Source organism: Antechinus flavipes, chromosome 4 (assembly GCF_016432865.1).
Source record: "Antechinus flavipes isolate AdamAnt ecotype Samford, QLD, Australia chromosome 4, AdamAnt_v2, whole genome shotgun sequence".
Taxonomy (NCBI): domain Eukaryota; kingdom Metazoa; phylum Chordata; class Mammalia; order Dasyuromorphia; family Dasyuridae; genus Antechinus; species Antechinus flavipes.
The window spans coordinates 141,222,307-141,238,262 of NC_067401.1; the positions used below are offsets into that span (position 1 = coordinate 141,222,307).

General features: G+C 38.2%; 2 protein-coding genes across 2 annotated transcripts in view; one reads left to right on the top strand and one right to left on the bottom strand.

Annotated features, from left to right (window-relative positions):
• DCAKD (dephospho-CoA kinase domain containing) overlaps positions 1-9,788 on the bottom strand; it is a 41,712-nt gene extending 31,924 nt beyond the window's left edge. Inside the window, exon 1 of the mRNA XM_051994874.1 lies at positions 9,546-9,788. Coding sequence (XP_051850834.1) covers positions 9,546-9,564 — 19 coding nt within the window. The 5' untranslated portion in view covers positions 9,565-9,788. The remainder of the gene's footprint in view (positions 1-9,545) is intronic.
• A 356-nt stretch (positions 9,789-10,144) lies between these two features.
• Positions 10,145-15,956, top strand: part of NMT1 (N-myristoyltransferase 1) — a 57,049-nt gene continuing 51,237 nt past the window's right edge. Inside the window, exon 1 of the mRNA XM_051994870.1 lies at positions 10,145-10,330. Coding sequence (XP_051850830.1) covers positions 10,188-10,330 — 143 coding nt within the window. The 5' untranslated portion in view covers positions 10,145-10,187. The remainder of the gene's footprint in view (positions 10,331-15,956) is intronic.

Below are 15,956 nucleotides of genomic sequence, written 5' to 3' on the forward strand. Positions count from 1 at the left end.
GTGGGTAGGTGGTTTCAAGGATGAGACAGATTATGATCTAAAAAATTTCCAATTAATTCTGAAAATATCATAAAGATCAATTTTAAAATGAGATAAAAGCTGTTCTAGAATAGAAAAAAAAAGTTGAATTAGAAATTTTAAATTAAAAATAAATTCAGTGAAGAGATAAAATAAGCACTAGGAATGGCAATATGAAGTAAATTTAGGAAATAAATTGTAAAAGAATATTATATAAAATTTACATGACCTGAAGAAATCAAATCAGATATTCATCACAGGGCACAAAGGTTTGCTAGTTTATGTTGTGAACTGCACACAGGACTTGGCAAGAAAAGGGATTTTAACAATTAACAAGGGGAAAGACAAGTTCCCCAGTGGAATTCAGAATTAATCAGAAGGAAAACACCATTAAAGGGAATGTGCCATCAATGAGTCTTCAATGTGGTTAGCAGAGTAATTGATAAAAATTAATCCCTTAGGCAAACAGGAAGGAATGATGTAAACTGTGTCCTCTTTAATCTTTGGAGGAAGGGTGGTCCTGAGCCTCAAACCCTCCCAGCTTCTGGGAGGAGCCCCACCCTCCTAGGGGAAAATCCCAGATAAGTAATCTTATTCAATTGGAAATCTCACTCTAGGAAATAGTCAACTCCTCTATTGAGTTGAAGATTAGTCTCCTGGAACTGCTCCCCAGCTTGGGGCCAGGGCAAACTTGATAAAACTGAAGGCTTGTCAATCTATCTCTGCTAATTCCTAATCAGGAATGCCCATTGAGTTGTTTCTCAGTGTGTTTACACTTAGCAAATCTTAGCAAAAGTCCTGTTGATGCTGTTTGAGTGGTCTAGAGGTTGTTAAGAATCCCCTTTAAATTGGCCGCACATTTTAAGAGTGAAAGAATTCACTCATTCGCGAATTATTCGCTGCAAAATGAAAGTTTATTGTTAAACAGAAATCAGTTTACCAAGAGACTGAATTCTATAGTGGCATGTCTATTGGAAAATGGAGTTTAGCAGTAAGAATGCAGTTCTCAGTGGACAGAAAGTCCTGGCAGCTGAGTGAGCTACTGAGGTCCACATGCAAAAGACCTTCATTGAAGGAAGTTATTATATTGGGTCTTAGTGGAAGCTGAGACCTGCCAAGCAGGTCAGACCCAGTGGGGGCTGGGACAGCCCAAGTTGGTTCATCTACAAGCTGGGTTTCAGTTTTGAGCTGGAATTTGAATAGAATTGAATGAGTTTAATTCAATAGGGTTGGAATTCTTTTGCTCAGGACTGAACCAACTCCACCTAGATAACAGAATGAAAGTGTCTTGTTTCCCTCAGGTGAGTTTCCCTTACTTTCCCTTCAAGGAGTTTTAGAGTTTTGGGGTCCCTTCTTCATTATCAGAGTTTGTCTGCTAAGGAAGTTGTTTCCTTAGTGTAATAAACCCATTTTTGCCACAAACCTTGAGCCTGCATTCATTAGGGTTTGCACATTCTTTCACAAAGCCTGCCATTGGCTAAGGGGTATCCCATTGCTGTCAGGGGATCGCTCAACTCTCATTTCTCACACCTCAACAGGAAAAAGGCTCTGAAAATGGAGATCAGTTTAGCTTCATAGTCCCACCTTTTAGAGAGATGATTCAGTCTGAAATTCAAGTAATGTCAAACTTCTGAGACCTACCGTCTGTAGAAATCCCAGTCATGTCCCTAGGTTAAATTTTCCTTATAAAATATACTAAAATAAAAAACTACTACCTTCCGTTGGGTAAGCCCACCCCGAACTCTGCATTATGGTATCTTTCTCTTTACTCTATCCCATGCCATATGGTATCTCTCCCTAACTCCATTATGTTTCCCAACTCTACTTCTCCTCCTTACAGCTAACTAACTTCTTTAGGGTGCTAAGTCTCTTTCAGGATTTAGTCTGCCTCAACCTCATGAAGACTTCCTTTCTATTGGGTAATTGTGAGTTCCACTGAGGAATTTGTCTTTCATATTGTTGTGCCACAGTCCCCTTTTATTGTCCTGACTCAGTTTCCCTGAATTGTTCTATCTCAGTTCCTAATTGTTCTGCTCAATCCTGTACCATCCCTCCCTCCTAATCATGATGATCCAGATAAGGAAAAAGATCTTCTATCTTAGACATCATCAGAATGTCCAGTGCTTCTCCCTGTTCTGGCATCCCAACTTATCAGAATGCCCAATACCACTCCCTACCCTGTCAGAACCAGATTGATAGTCTGTTTCTGCTCTCAGTGCTCTAACTGTCCCTGCCTCGGTCTCCCCCTGTAGCTGAGCCATTATGAATATATACTTCATGGGAAGCACACATTAACTGCTGGATGCTTTGGACATCAGTCCTGAGGGCAACATGCCCCTAGCACAACCTCTCCCTTTCAAATAAATTATTAAAAACTCTCTAATCTCTATCTTGCCTCAGTTTCCAGCATTACGATATGTTCTTCCACTCTATTTCATATTTACCATTCCTGGTGTCTATTGTATCCCTTCACTTTGTCTACTTTTCCCCTAAATAAATCTACTTTTTGCCAAAGAGAATGGCCATTGTGAATTCTTCACATAACTGAACCCCAACTTTTGGTGCCTGTCATCATTTGGTAACAATCCCCACACCACATCATCATGAACTAGGAGTAAGCCACTGATTGGCAGACTAATCCTAAAAGGGATTTAGCAAAGATTTATACAGTAGAAAGATGTTTTATAAGGAAAATATAATGAAGGGAGGAAAGATTGACATCATAACTTGATTTTCTGATTGGATACAGTAAGGTGGTATTTCTAAAGACCTCCAATTGGGGTGGGACTATAATGAAAGTGATGTAATAGGACTCTTGTGTCCCCCTGATCTTTGTTAAGGGTGGGCTACCTGGCCTGGGGAAATTCCTAAAAATGACCCTCACCCACCTGAATCTCCCAGCTCTGGGAAAACTACCTAGTTCCCACAGGAAACTCCCACTTCCAATTGATCTGGGAATCACTTTGGACTGGGAAACAATCACCATCCTTATTGATTTGGAAATTAGCCCCAAACCATAGAAATCTAAATAAAAAACAAGACTCTGTACTCCAAACTATCTTCCTAATCAGGAAGCAGCCTACTGAGGGAAAGAGTTTCTCAGTGAAATAAGTCCATTTTTGTCAAAAACCTCACTAGCAGACTGAGACTGCTACACACCATCCTGGAGAACACCATGGCTGTTAGATTATCCTCACCCCTCATCAAAAGTCCATTTGAACAAAAGACCTACTTGAAAACAAAAGGCTAATTTCAGGCTGGGATGATACCATTAGTACTCTTCCTGCTTGTCTCAGGGAGTATTATAATTCTATCCATACTTCAGGCCTTCTCTGCTGTCCCTCCTCATTACCCAAGACTCAACATTCAGGACATACTTGCGACTTTCCAGAATTCAGAATATGTATTAATAGCATAACATTCCAGTCATGGCTCAACTGCTCAACTCATACCACCACCACCAGGTTAGGTCCTAGAGGAATAGTTGTTACTATCCCTAGAATTTAATGATGTGATTCTAGTGGTAGAGAATTGAAGTATGAGAATCCCCTCTGGTCAGTGCACAGGTCCAACATGAAAGAATTAGTGCATTGGAAAAGTGAATGGCAAAAGGGATTTTTATTGGCACTGAGAAGCCATCTTTGCTAGGAAAACAGACTTATTAAGTCTTGTTAGGGAAATAAAGGTTATCACTGAGAAGGGGTTATCTTCACAGCAGGCAAAAATCCTGGCATGCAGCTATGCCAAATAGAGAAGTCCCTTGACAAAGCATAAACCTACTTTGGATTTTGTACTTCTGCAGAGATTTGGTCAAAATTGTCTTTTATTGGTGGTCTGGGGCTTGGGCTTCTATTGAATGAGATTCTTTCAATGTTGCCAATGTTCCCAGGCCTAGATTTCCAATTGAAAAGAGAATACTTATCTTGGAGTTTCAAGCCACTCAATAGCAATATCAGGCCCAAATCTCTAACTGAATAAATCATTTTGAAGGCTTTTTCCTAGAACCTAGAATTTTCTGAAGAGGATCCAGACGACCCCCAAAAGATCAATGGAGGGTGATTTGACCAAGATCTTCAATTGAATGACGCTGTTTAACTTGGTAAAGCTTGTCTGGGAAAGTATGTTTTTCCCAAGACTTTTTGGAGTCTGAGACCCTGAATCTAATTTCAAAGTTCACTCCCATCATTATGGATAACCCTTTGGGTAACTATTCTTCTAAATACCAGAATACACTCTCATATGGATAAGATTCCCTTTACTCTGTTAGTAGATTCGATTTTTTTTAGCAAAGAATTCAAATGGCATAGCAATATCAGTAGTTACAAAAGCATTTCTCCCAATTATCATGAACACATTCAGGGAAGAAGAATGAAGCCAGACTTTTGAGGACATGTGTAGGGTACACATGTGGCCAAGGCAATTCATAACAATAACACAAAGATTCACTATCTTTTCTCTCTCCAAAGGATCTCAAGAAATTAAGTCACTTCAGAACATCCCCTCATTTTTCACCTGGCTGTATTACTTTTGGGACTATAAGAAACAACATATCTTACCAAGAACTGAGGAACGCAGGAAAGACTTTATTTTACATTCTTGTCAGAATGAGTCTCACTTTTGAAACTTCAAAGGCAGTATTTTATTACCTATCCTGAAGCACAAGTCCCTCTCCTGATTCCCTGTTAATTGGATATAACAGAAGTTACAGAATGAGAAGCTCCACCCTTCATGATATAGCCAGTTCCCGTCCAGAATGAGCTTACATACTTATGGGGGAAGATAACCTGAAGGGGCAAAATCTAGAGGGTTCCTGTTCAAATCTAAAACCTCTATCCTTGATTACATTCTTTGATGTCCCTGTGGGTCCCAGCCTCCCATTTCTTAAGTTTCAATTTTCTAATTTAAGTTTCTCCAATTTAAATTTCATAACTCTGTGGAAACTAAGTCCCCATCCAAATCTCACAATTTTCTGATTTTTCCACACATGTTCCAGGTATCCATTATTGGGAAAACTTCATTATCCTGCAAAATCCCATTAGTGTGGTACTCCACCTCATTACCAGCCTAGATCCCACTATTTGGAAGAGTAGAGTTATAAAGTACCACCAACCCCTTCAAACTTCTTTTTGGGTATTATTTCCCTCAAATAAATTGTAAACTCTTTGAGAATAGGGGTTGTCTTTTTTTTTTTTTTTTTTTTAATAACACACTACTCCTTCCCAGCTTAGCACAATGCCTGATCCATAGTAGGTATCTACTAAAATTTAATAATGATTGTCTTAGGAAGATTCTGAAGATCATCTGATAGGATAAAATACTAGACTCTGAGGTCCTTTCTTGACTTAAACTGCCAAGCATTCCAACTCTACTGCAGAGAGCACAACTCTGTTGGGTTGGCCACACTGTTCCAATGCCAAATATTCACTTGCCAAAAAAACCCCAACTTTATGAAGAACTCACACAGGGCAAGGACTCACAAGGTGATCAGAAAAAGCGATACAAGAACACTCTCAAGATATCTCTTAAGAACTTTAGAATTAATTGTGTGACATGGGAGATACTGATACAGGACCACCCAGCCTGTCATGCCCTCATCAGGGAAGATGCTGTGCTCTTTGAGCAAAGCAGAACTGAATTAACCCCCCAAAAAACTCAAGATGTAAAAAATTAGAGAACTCAAATGTTCATAGGGACTATTTGTGTCTGACCTGCAACAGAGCACTCCAAGCTCATATTGGTCTGATCAGCCACAGTTGGATGCACTGTTAACTAAATTCTAAACACAGTGATATCATTTTGGTCCTCTTCCAGAACGATAACCAACAACCAACCAACCAACTTATTAGATGCCTGACAATATTTGCTAAACACTCATTTGATTCTCAGGACAACCCTGGGAGGTAGGTACTATTATTATACCCATTTGGCAGTAAGACAGAGGTTAAGTGACTTACCCAGAGTCACACGTTATTATGAACTCTGCTGTTCAGCTAGGCTGTCACACTGTTCCAGTGGGGTAGGCTCTTCAGCTATTGTGCTCTTCTAAAAGTGTAGTATCTATGTATTTGGTTCCAGGGCCCTATACCCAGATTTCTCTTCACCCTGTACATCGCTTCCCTCCCTTGAGTGGCAGAACTTCTACCCAGCACCTCTGATAGGGCTAGGGCACCAGTACATATCCTTAGGACAATTAGTCTTTTTCCCTCTCAAACTCCTCAAAAGAACTTCAGTAGAGAGGTTTGGGACAAAGGCTTGAATGTAGCCTATGCCCTGGAGGTGCCTGCAATTAAGTAATTAAGAGATTCAAATCTTCTATCTTATTTGTGGTTTTCATTGTGGATTTTTTGTTTTGGTGTAAAGCCCAACACACATTCATGACCCCAAAGGATTTTCTGGGCTGAGATATTGGGGTGGTTAGCCACTTCCTTTCAGCTCATTTTACAGATGAGGATGAAGGGAGCCCCAAAACTCTCAAATTCCTTGAAGGACAGATTCTCCTTGAATCCTGGCTTCTGTAAAAGATCCTGAGAGATGGGGCACCACCTCCATTAATAACACTTACTACTGATTAAGCTTCCTATTGAATTAAAAAGATTCATTCAATTCTATTCAAATTCAGCTCAAGCTGTACCTAGCCCTATCAAGAATTGCCCTCAGCTTGTAGCCAAAATCTTCTATTATAAAAGAGCCAATCTTAAACTCTCTCCTTGCAGAGGACCTAATATGCCAAGGAATCTCTCTTCTTGGCATAGCAAGCCTCTGCTCGCTGGGATGATATTCTCTTTCAATGTTACCCTCTCTTTATCCTCACCTACTTCCCTAGCAAGACTTTATATCTCTCTGTTGGGACTTTGCCACTAAGGAATTCAGTCTTTCTATTCATGTATAGCAAAGGATGACTTCCCAATGCCTATAATAAACTTCTATCAGTCTAGCTTTTCGAGTTTGTAAACTCCTTAACGAAGGATCTCTGCACTGCCAGAAGAGGTGGTTCCCAAAATGCCCTACACATGCGTGGAATCCCAAGGGGAATTAGGGGAGCCACACCTCTTCATTTGGTTCTCTGAACCCTGAACCTGCCACTAACCTCACTATTTAACTCGCTGACCACCAGGAACTCTAATTTCATCATTTGGTTCCCTGAATCTAATTTCATCATTTGGTTTCTGACACCCTAAATCTAGATCTCTTCAAGGAACCTGAGGCAGAGTTAAGTAACTTGCTAGGGTTATACAGTATTTGAGGTCATATTTGAACTCAAGTCTTCCTAACTTCAGGTCCATCACTCCAACCACCACCACCACCACCACCTCTCACTCTTTCTAGGACAATAATGTTTATTTCTCATCAGATGTTTTTTTCTCATTAATCTTCTGGGTTATGAGAGACAAGTGTTCAACCAAGAATTCTACAAGACTAGCCAATGAAGCCAAGATAGAATTTTATTTTACATTCTTGCAAGAGGCTAGCTAGTAAATGGATTTAAAATCAATAAGACATGCCATTCCATATCCTCCTCTGATTTCCCATTAGTTGGGTATAGGTTATCCTGAATGCTAGTGAGTGTAAATTCATACTTCTGGTTTCATTTCATAGTATGTTTCTTATTCTAATTTATGCTCCTCTCTATAAGTTTTGTTACCTTTGGGTTTCAGTTTCATTTCTCTGATTAAGTTTTATTTCTCTTCATTTTTCTAATTTAAGTTTCATAAACCCTTATCCAGTTCTCACATTGTCAAATCATTGACATTTTGGGGAAGTGGACTTGGGGAAATCACTGGACTTTGGGGAAGTCTCACTGTGGCATCCTATCCTCCAATCCAAACATATGTCAGTGAAAATTTGGGGTTTATTTTATATTTAAGAATTTTAAAGATAAATATACCTAAGTACATGACTTGCTCACTAATTAATTGCTAAGATTTCATGATTAATTGCTAAGATTTCAATTTCAGATTTTGAAGATTAGGAATGTTAATATATGTGAGTCAAACTAAAGGGAATCCCACTTTTATAACTGTCATGCCTAATTAACTGATATTTTGAGAAATGGGTTTAGTTTCTACAGAGTTACAAAACTTAGAGAAATGCAAAGCAATGAAACCTAAAGGTTAGGCTGATGTAGAGCAAAGGAAACAAAACTTATAGAGGGAAACCATAAATTATAATATGAAAGTTGCTATTAGGTATAATCAAGATGGGGGTTCACACTCTTGTGGAGGATTTAGGGATTCCCAATAGGCTGTAATTTCTGTAATACCCAGTCAATGGGGAATATGGAGAGCGACTTGCATTTGGGGAGGTAGGGGGCAGGGAATAAAAGTGCATGTTTTGGTGATTTTAAGATATGTCTGCTTCCAGACAACCAGTCTAGCAAGATCTTGAATAAAAAAATATTTTCTTGGCTTCAGCAGTGAGTCTGTAGAGTTTTTGATAAGAAGCTTATCCCTAATAATATAGAAGTGAAAATGAAATGCCTTTGATTTTCTGGCACAAATTTAATTGTCTCTTGTCATTGAGAGATTCTAGTATTAATCTTTGCCTAATAAAGTTGTCTCTTACTAAACAGGGAAGTAATGCGTTAAATTAATTTTACACATATATATTTTCAAATAAGTTACACTTACTAGTTTCATCTAGACTTGTCTTTTTCTGTTCTACTCTGTATGTGGAATTATGCATTTGTGGGGTGGTGTTCTAAAGGAAGGGGAGAGGGGGGCAAGCATTTGTTAAGCACCTTCTTTGCATCTGGCACTGTACTAAGTGCTTTACAAATATCTCAGTTTATCTCAACTTTGGGGAGTAAGTGCTGTAATCATCCCCATTTTACCAAGCTGAGACTGAAGTAGACAGAGGATAAGTGACTTGTTAGAATCACACAGCTATTAAGTGTTTTGAGACTGAATTTGAACACAGTAATGATGACTTCAGGCTCAGGGCTCTACTACTGCACAAAATTATGCTGAAGTAAACAATAAAAAAATTATTTTAAATGCAATAAAAACTTTTCTTAAGATTAAAAAAGATACAATTCAGATAAAATGCTGGCTATTCCACATTCATCCTGAAATCGGTCAGGCTAGGTCAGAAAGGAGTCTTCCACTCCTTCCCTGGGTTGATTATATGATATTCATTCTGTGTAGAGCTTGTTTGTAATAGGTGTTTGCAGTTTGTCCATTAGCTAGTGAGCTCCTCGAGGGCAGGATCTGTCTTTTACCTTTCTTAGTATCCTCCCACTTGGCATGCACTGTGAGCTCTTATTAAGTGCTAATTGACTCAGTGACCAAGTCACAGGCTAAACTTCTGAAACCAACTCCCAAGCCTCCAGAGGCAAAGAAGCCAAACCGATGACGTCTAATAAATAATCTCTCCAATTAATAACGGGAAACCAGTTTAACCTCCATAAATACAGCTGGTGCTTCCAGAATTATTCCCTGATGGGTTTTAGTAGGCATTGGGATCTAAATTGCTCCATCATGCCCAGGGACCAAGTGCGGTGGAAAGGGAAGGGGAAGATGAGCGCTCACCTTCTAGTTGGAGGTCCATCTGAGCCTTTATCTATGGGCAGGGAGAATCTCTCCCCATTCCTCTATATCCCCCCAAGTTAGTCCTCTTCTCCCAAGAAATACTCAAGCCTTGGAGAATTCCCCTCCAGCCCGCACCCTCGGGCCTCTCTCACTTATCCCAGAACGATAACGGTTATTAACGGCAGCAAATAAACTGCTTGCTTAAGGCCTTGAGTTAGCCAAGGATAGATTGAGGTCAAACCTCGGATCTTGGAAACGTCCATGTGAGGTTTCCTAGGTAAGCACTGAACTACAACTCCCATTATCCCACGGGGCAGCCCGTACTCTCAAGGAGGGGCCTACCCTCCCCCATCTTTGAGGCCCTTGTTTCCTCAAAAGGCACCCGAATCTCGAAGACCTCCAGAGACTGTCCCTCCTCCAAGAAGACTTAGCTACGATCTTAGCTACGATCCGCCCCTTGACCTCGTGATTTCTGGGTAGCGTAGTACGTTCTGATCACTTCTCAGAAAATGAGCCCTCCCCTTTTACCCGTTCGTTCCCTCCCTTAAAGACTACAAAGCCCAGAAAACATCGCCGGTTCCTCCTCGTCCAATAGCAGTTCCTCATGTAGCGGGGCGCGGAGCCCGGCTCTCCCAACTCAAGATGGCGGATGAGAGTGAGACAGCAGTGAAGTCTCCGCCGCCGCCACCGCCACCTCCGGCGCCGCAGCTGATGGAAGGGAACGGGAATGGCCATGAGCACTGCAGCGACTGTGAGAACGAGGAGGAGAACAGCTACAACCGGGGGTAATGAGTTCCTCCGAGCCCACTTCCTAATCCATCTCCTCACAACCTGGGTCTCGGGAGGTGGTGGTGGTGGGGGGGTGGTGGTGTGGGGAACAGCCCGGAGCCTTGCCTAACCCCACCTTCGTATTCTCATTTGCTAAAGCAATGGGATTCTTACTGGTGATTGGTTACTTTCTTTGTCAATTACCAGGGGTGGGGACTATGCAATCAGGGCCTGAGACATTCAATACTCCTATTATATAAAAGTTCTCTCATATAGTATCTCTGTGTGCTACAGGCCCAACTGAGAAAGGGTGGTTTTTGTTTATATTTTTTATGGAACAACATTTTGGACCTCAATCACATCATCCTTTAAGAATCGGAAACCTACAGAGAGATATTCCGGGGGGGAGAATAACCTATTCGCAATAAACTAGCAATAAATAGTTCTCTTTAGTGTGGTGCCTTTACCAGCGAAGAAGCCCAAGGCTTTACAAACCATAATTACATTGTAAAATAACATTTTGTATCCTTATGTTGCTACTCTTCACCACCAAATGATCCTAAGGTCCTGAAGGGCCTTATAAACCCTAGGTGATAGTTACAACATGAGGCCCCTTGTTTGAAAGAGTCCGTAATACTCATGAGTATCATATAATTAGACATACTAACATATGTGTACCGTTATCTGTCAAAATTAGAGGCAGCCAGACGGAGATGGAGCAGCCAGCCTCCCAGATGGGCATTAATCTGGGCCCTAGTCGTACCTAGAAATCTATCAGCCTTATGAGGATTAGCAAGTCATTTAGTACTCTAGGCAGCTCTTTAAAATTTATTAGTAACAGTTGATTTGTTTCTGCTTCGGGGATGTCTATGTTGGGAATTCCCAAATAAATCGAAGATCTCGAGGGCCGGCACAGTATGGTTTTTGTCTTTGGGTTTAATGTGCCTGATCACAATCTACACTTACTAAATGTTTGTTGAGTTAAATTTATAAAATCACAGACAAAACTGTCCTAAATACTCTTTTCCACAAAATTCTAAGGGAATGGAATAGAGTTGGGCTTTAATAAACCATTGACTTTGAGTCTAATAATGCATCGTTTGTTGAACATTTTGAGGAGAATAGTAATTATTAAACTTCCTTCTTTAGCCTTAAGACTATATTATATAGTAATATCCTCAAAAAGAAGGAAATTAAGGTGGACGTTTTAGTGTGAAAGATTTTGAGCTTTCGGGAGTCAGATTTTTGTCTTAAGAGCATCTAGTCTGTTGCTTTCAAGCTATACCATACCATTCATTTTCAGTCTATTTCAGAGTTTAAGTTCTTTGCCAAAAAGTAAAGTGGTATGTGATACTGTGATAATAGATTCCTAAAAGTCTGTGTGAGTTTTGATCATAATAAGCATGCTGATAATTTCTTGTAATGCACTTGGCCCAGCAATGAAAATCCTCCAAAATGTAAGAAAAAGATGTCAGAGTTTTAGTTTTATAATTCAAAATAATGTTTCTGTATTTCTTACTGTTATAAAAGCTTACATTTTGGCAAATGAATGGAAATGCTTAAAAGGAAGAAGCAGAACAGGAAGGAAACTGCAGTTGTCCCAGGGAGCGATTAGGGTTAGATATGAGAATTGTTGAAAGTGAGAGTCATATCTGGAGTGACAGAACTATTCTTTTTTTTTTTCTCCTTAGATAGTTTAACTTTCCTTACATTCCTTTCTGTCATTTGCATATACCACAAGGCTTCTTAAATTTTTTCCATTTATCATCCCTTTTCTCCTGAGAAATTTTTACATGACCTCAGTATAGAAATATATAAAATTGATATGCAAATCAAACATTTACTGATTAATAAATCATAATTTTATGACCCCCACATTCAATTATGAGACCCCATATGGAGTTGTGACCCACAGTTTAAGAAGCTTTGGTTTGTAGGTCTATATAACTTTAGTTTTGTTTTCTATTTTTCTATTTCTAAAGTCCTTTTGCAAAATCTTTTCTCAAAACTTTTTGTTATTTACAGTATAACAAAGTGGCTGCTCTTTTAAAAAGTGAAATTCAGTACCTGGTTTTGTTCTGTTGGTACAAATGAGCTAACATCACTCTTTTGTATAGGAATGTGAATAAATGGAAAATGAAGGCGGCATCTTAGAAGGGAAGCACTAGTTCTGGTTCTTAGATTTAAAAAATGTGCTTGCAACTCTTACCTGAGAATTCTTTGCTTCTGGTATAACCAGAGAAACGTTCGATTCTACCTTTATCCCACAGTTGTAACTCTTTTCAGTCCCTTTGCACAAAGTGAGAAAAGCATCACATTTCACTTCCACCTCCTTCTCTTTTTCTTTCTCCAGAGACTTATGATACAAACTTTCCGCATTTTTGAAGTGCCAAGACAATTTCATAATCTTCAGATTATTTGGAGTAGAAACCTTCTATAGAGTGTTCAGTGACAATTAATAGTAGGAAAAGATATTCCTGAAATTCTCTTAGGCCTTTTTATTGATGTTAATCATAGCACATAAGAGTTATATAAATTGTTCACTGAGTGAATGGTAACAAACTTTGAAATTCATTTAGGGAAACTATGTCTTTGAAATTATCATTTTTAATTTTTTTAAAAATTGCATGATCAAGTATTTTTGTAGATGTTCTCACATGATTTTCCTAGTAAATTGTGAGATAATGATTTAAGGATTGATCTCACAGTAATTTTGCATTCTTTCTTAATAAAGCATAAATATTCTAAGTAAATGGAGTATAAAAATGAACCTGTTTGAAAATTTTTTTCTTCTCGTTTTCTAGTGTTTTATTTCTTAAGAAAGATATTATTTAAATAAATAAAATTCGTATTCTTATTGTCTGAAGAGGACTTCTCCTGGACAGATGAGGGTATTAGAGTAGATAATTTCCAAGCTCTCTTACTAAAATTAATGATAAGGTTATCTGTATACTCTGTGGTTGGGGTGATATTGTTTTGTGGCTGTTGTTTGTTTTTTAATGTAGAACTTCCAAAGTAATGATACAAAACATTTTATACCATAACAGAGGAAAAAATAATAATTGATGTCTTAGAATATGAGAAGGATGGATCCAATTTATTTCCTGAATTCCATAGTGATTGATATCATAAACATATACTCTAGGCTTTCTAGAAAGTTCCTCTATGCTGTTCAATGTCAAAACAGAATTATTTGTGATTTCACTTGTTACCAGTCCCATTGAAGTGTTGGTAAGCTGTCAGGTTAAAAATCCATCAACTGGAGGGCATGTATTCTTTGACATTTTCTCTGACATAAAATGGCAACATGTTCTCTTAATATATATATATATTTTACAATAGCATGTTCTTTAAAATTTTTTAAAATTCAATTTTATTTTCAGTTCTGATTTTGCTCTCTCCCCAATGAGATGGTAAAAATTAAAATAAAATCCATTATTATAAGTAAAATCTATAATTATGCAAAATAAATGCACATATTAGTCATGTCCAAAAATAGAGGAAAGAGAGAAGAGAGAATATGTTTTAATTTGCAATTTCAGTCTGTTAGCTCTCTGGAGATGCATTGCAGGAGTACCTTGGAATTGTGTTTGGTCATTGTTTTGACCTGAGTTACCAAGTCTTTCAAAGTTGATTTTCTTTACAATGGAGCAGTTAATTGTTCTGCTTGTGCTCACTTTGCATAAATTTATACAGGTTTTCATTTCATTGAGCTCAGTAATATTTTACCACATGCATATACCATATTCAGCCAATCCAAAAGTAATGGACATCCTCTTAGTTTCCAATTTTTTTAGCATACAAACTCAAAATTCAGACTTGCTTACAGTATGACAAGTTATTACAAAATAAGAGCTATCTCAGCCCTTGAGCTTATTTTACCAGAGGGATCATTTTAATTTTTCTCTACCTCTCAGTCACAAAGGTTTATCCTCTATAGAGAAGCACAAGGCAAAAAGGTCTTTTTAGAAGTTTATCATATAAATTTGCTTTTAGTTAAGCAGTTTTGTTTTTATTCTTCAGTTGCCCCATGTGTGGTACTTCCTATAACCATCTGATGCCTTATGTATGCTTCAGGCTCATGAAAAGCAGGAATTTTTTTTTTTGAGTCTGTTTTTCCTTTTTCCCCCCAGCATTCAGTTTTCAAAACCAGATCAAAGCAGAAACAGAGAAACCTCATTACTGATATCAAATAAGCTTTCTAATTTTATTTCCCAATTAAGAGGAGATTTAAAAAGAAACTAATCAAGGACTGCTTCAAAGAGAAGAGAAACTCAAACAGAGAAGAAATGAGGAGTAAATGAGAATCTATTTCAGGGAGGTTGCTGCTCATGGCAAACCAGTTTTGCTGATTCTTCACATTACTTTACTAACCTGCTTGCTAGTTTTATTTCCTAGTTTTACTAAGTTAACAATGTCTTCACTGAGAGACATTGTTTAAAGGACCAAAATGTACCATGTGCTCAGAACTTAGTAACTTAATATGTTTTACATTTTTCATAAATCCTTTAGCATTAAAGTGGTAATTTTGTTTGATAATAATCACTCAATGGTTTACCATGCACTTTGCTTACAATAGTTCTAAGGTATAGGTAGTATATACTATTTTACCTATTTATAGATGAGGAGGAAAGGTAAAATGACTTCCTCATAGTTGTACAGCTTGTATCAGAGCTAGGCTTGAACTCAGATCTCTAATCTTAAATCCAATGCTATTTGTTCTATATTGCTCTCCCTGCTTTGCTACAATTTTGCTGACTTCTTTGAAGTTAGATACTGTTGCTATCTTGGGGTTAAAAGATTCGTGCAGATAGATGCATAGCGTTCTTTCTTTTCAAGTGGATACATAGCATACTCTTTAAGCATAATGTTTAAGTGCTGACTTTGGTAAGGAAGTCTGATTTATTTAGTGGAACTCGATTTTTATTTTAAGATGCAGTTAAAAGATCCAACCTTTGTTAGCGATTTATTTTAAGTTACTTTAAATTACAGACTAATTGTAACCTAGTTTCTCAATCTCCTCAGATCTCATGAAGTCTTGCATTTCTTCTCATCTAGACATAAAAAGGTGGCTATTCCCTCAATTTTGATACATTTCTTAAGTGTGCTGTTTCAGAGATCAAAAACTGACATTCCTCAGTCTACCTGTTCAAAACCTATCATTTCTTCCTATGACTTCCCTCTCCTTCTTTGTCTTCATAACCTCCACTTTCTCTTAGTATTTTCTCAGTCCATTACCTGGATTCTGACTTTACTTTCCTCTCTTCCCAATCTCAAGTCTGTAGTTAACAAGTTCAGTTCTACATTGCTCTCTACTCAAATCCTTCATCACCTTGTATTTTGTCCCAATTGTTTTGTTACACTTTAACCCTGGATAACTGCTGCTATCCAGCTCCTTTCATCCTCATATGCTCCATAATGGAAGTTGTCACGTGATTAGCCAACTGGCTTCACCTCACATTTATGTTATCTAACCTCAATTGGACTCTTAAGTTAGTCTTTTTTATCCTTACCTAGTTGATTTATTATCCCACTTGCAGAGACTGTTGTAAACATCCTTTCTCCTCAAATGTCCCACTCTTCCTTTTTCCCCACACTTTAGCAGGCCTCACTTTATAATGTACTGAGAAAAGTGAGCCATTC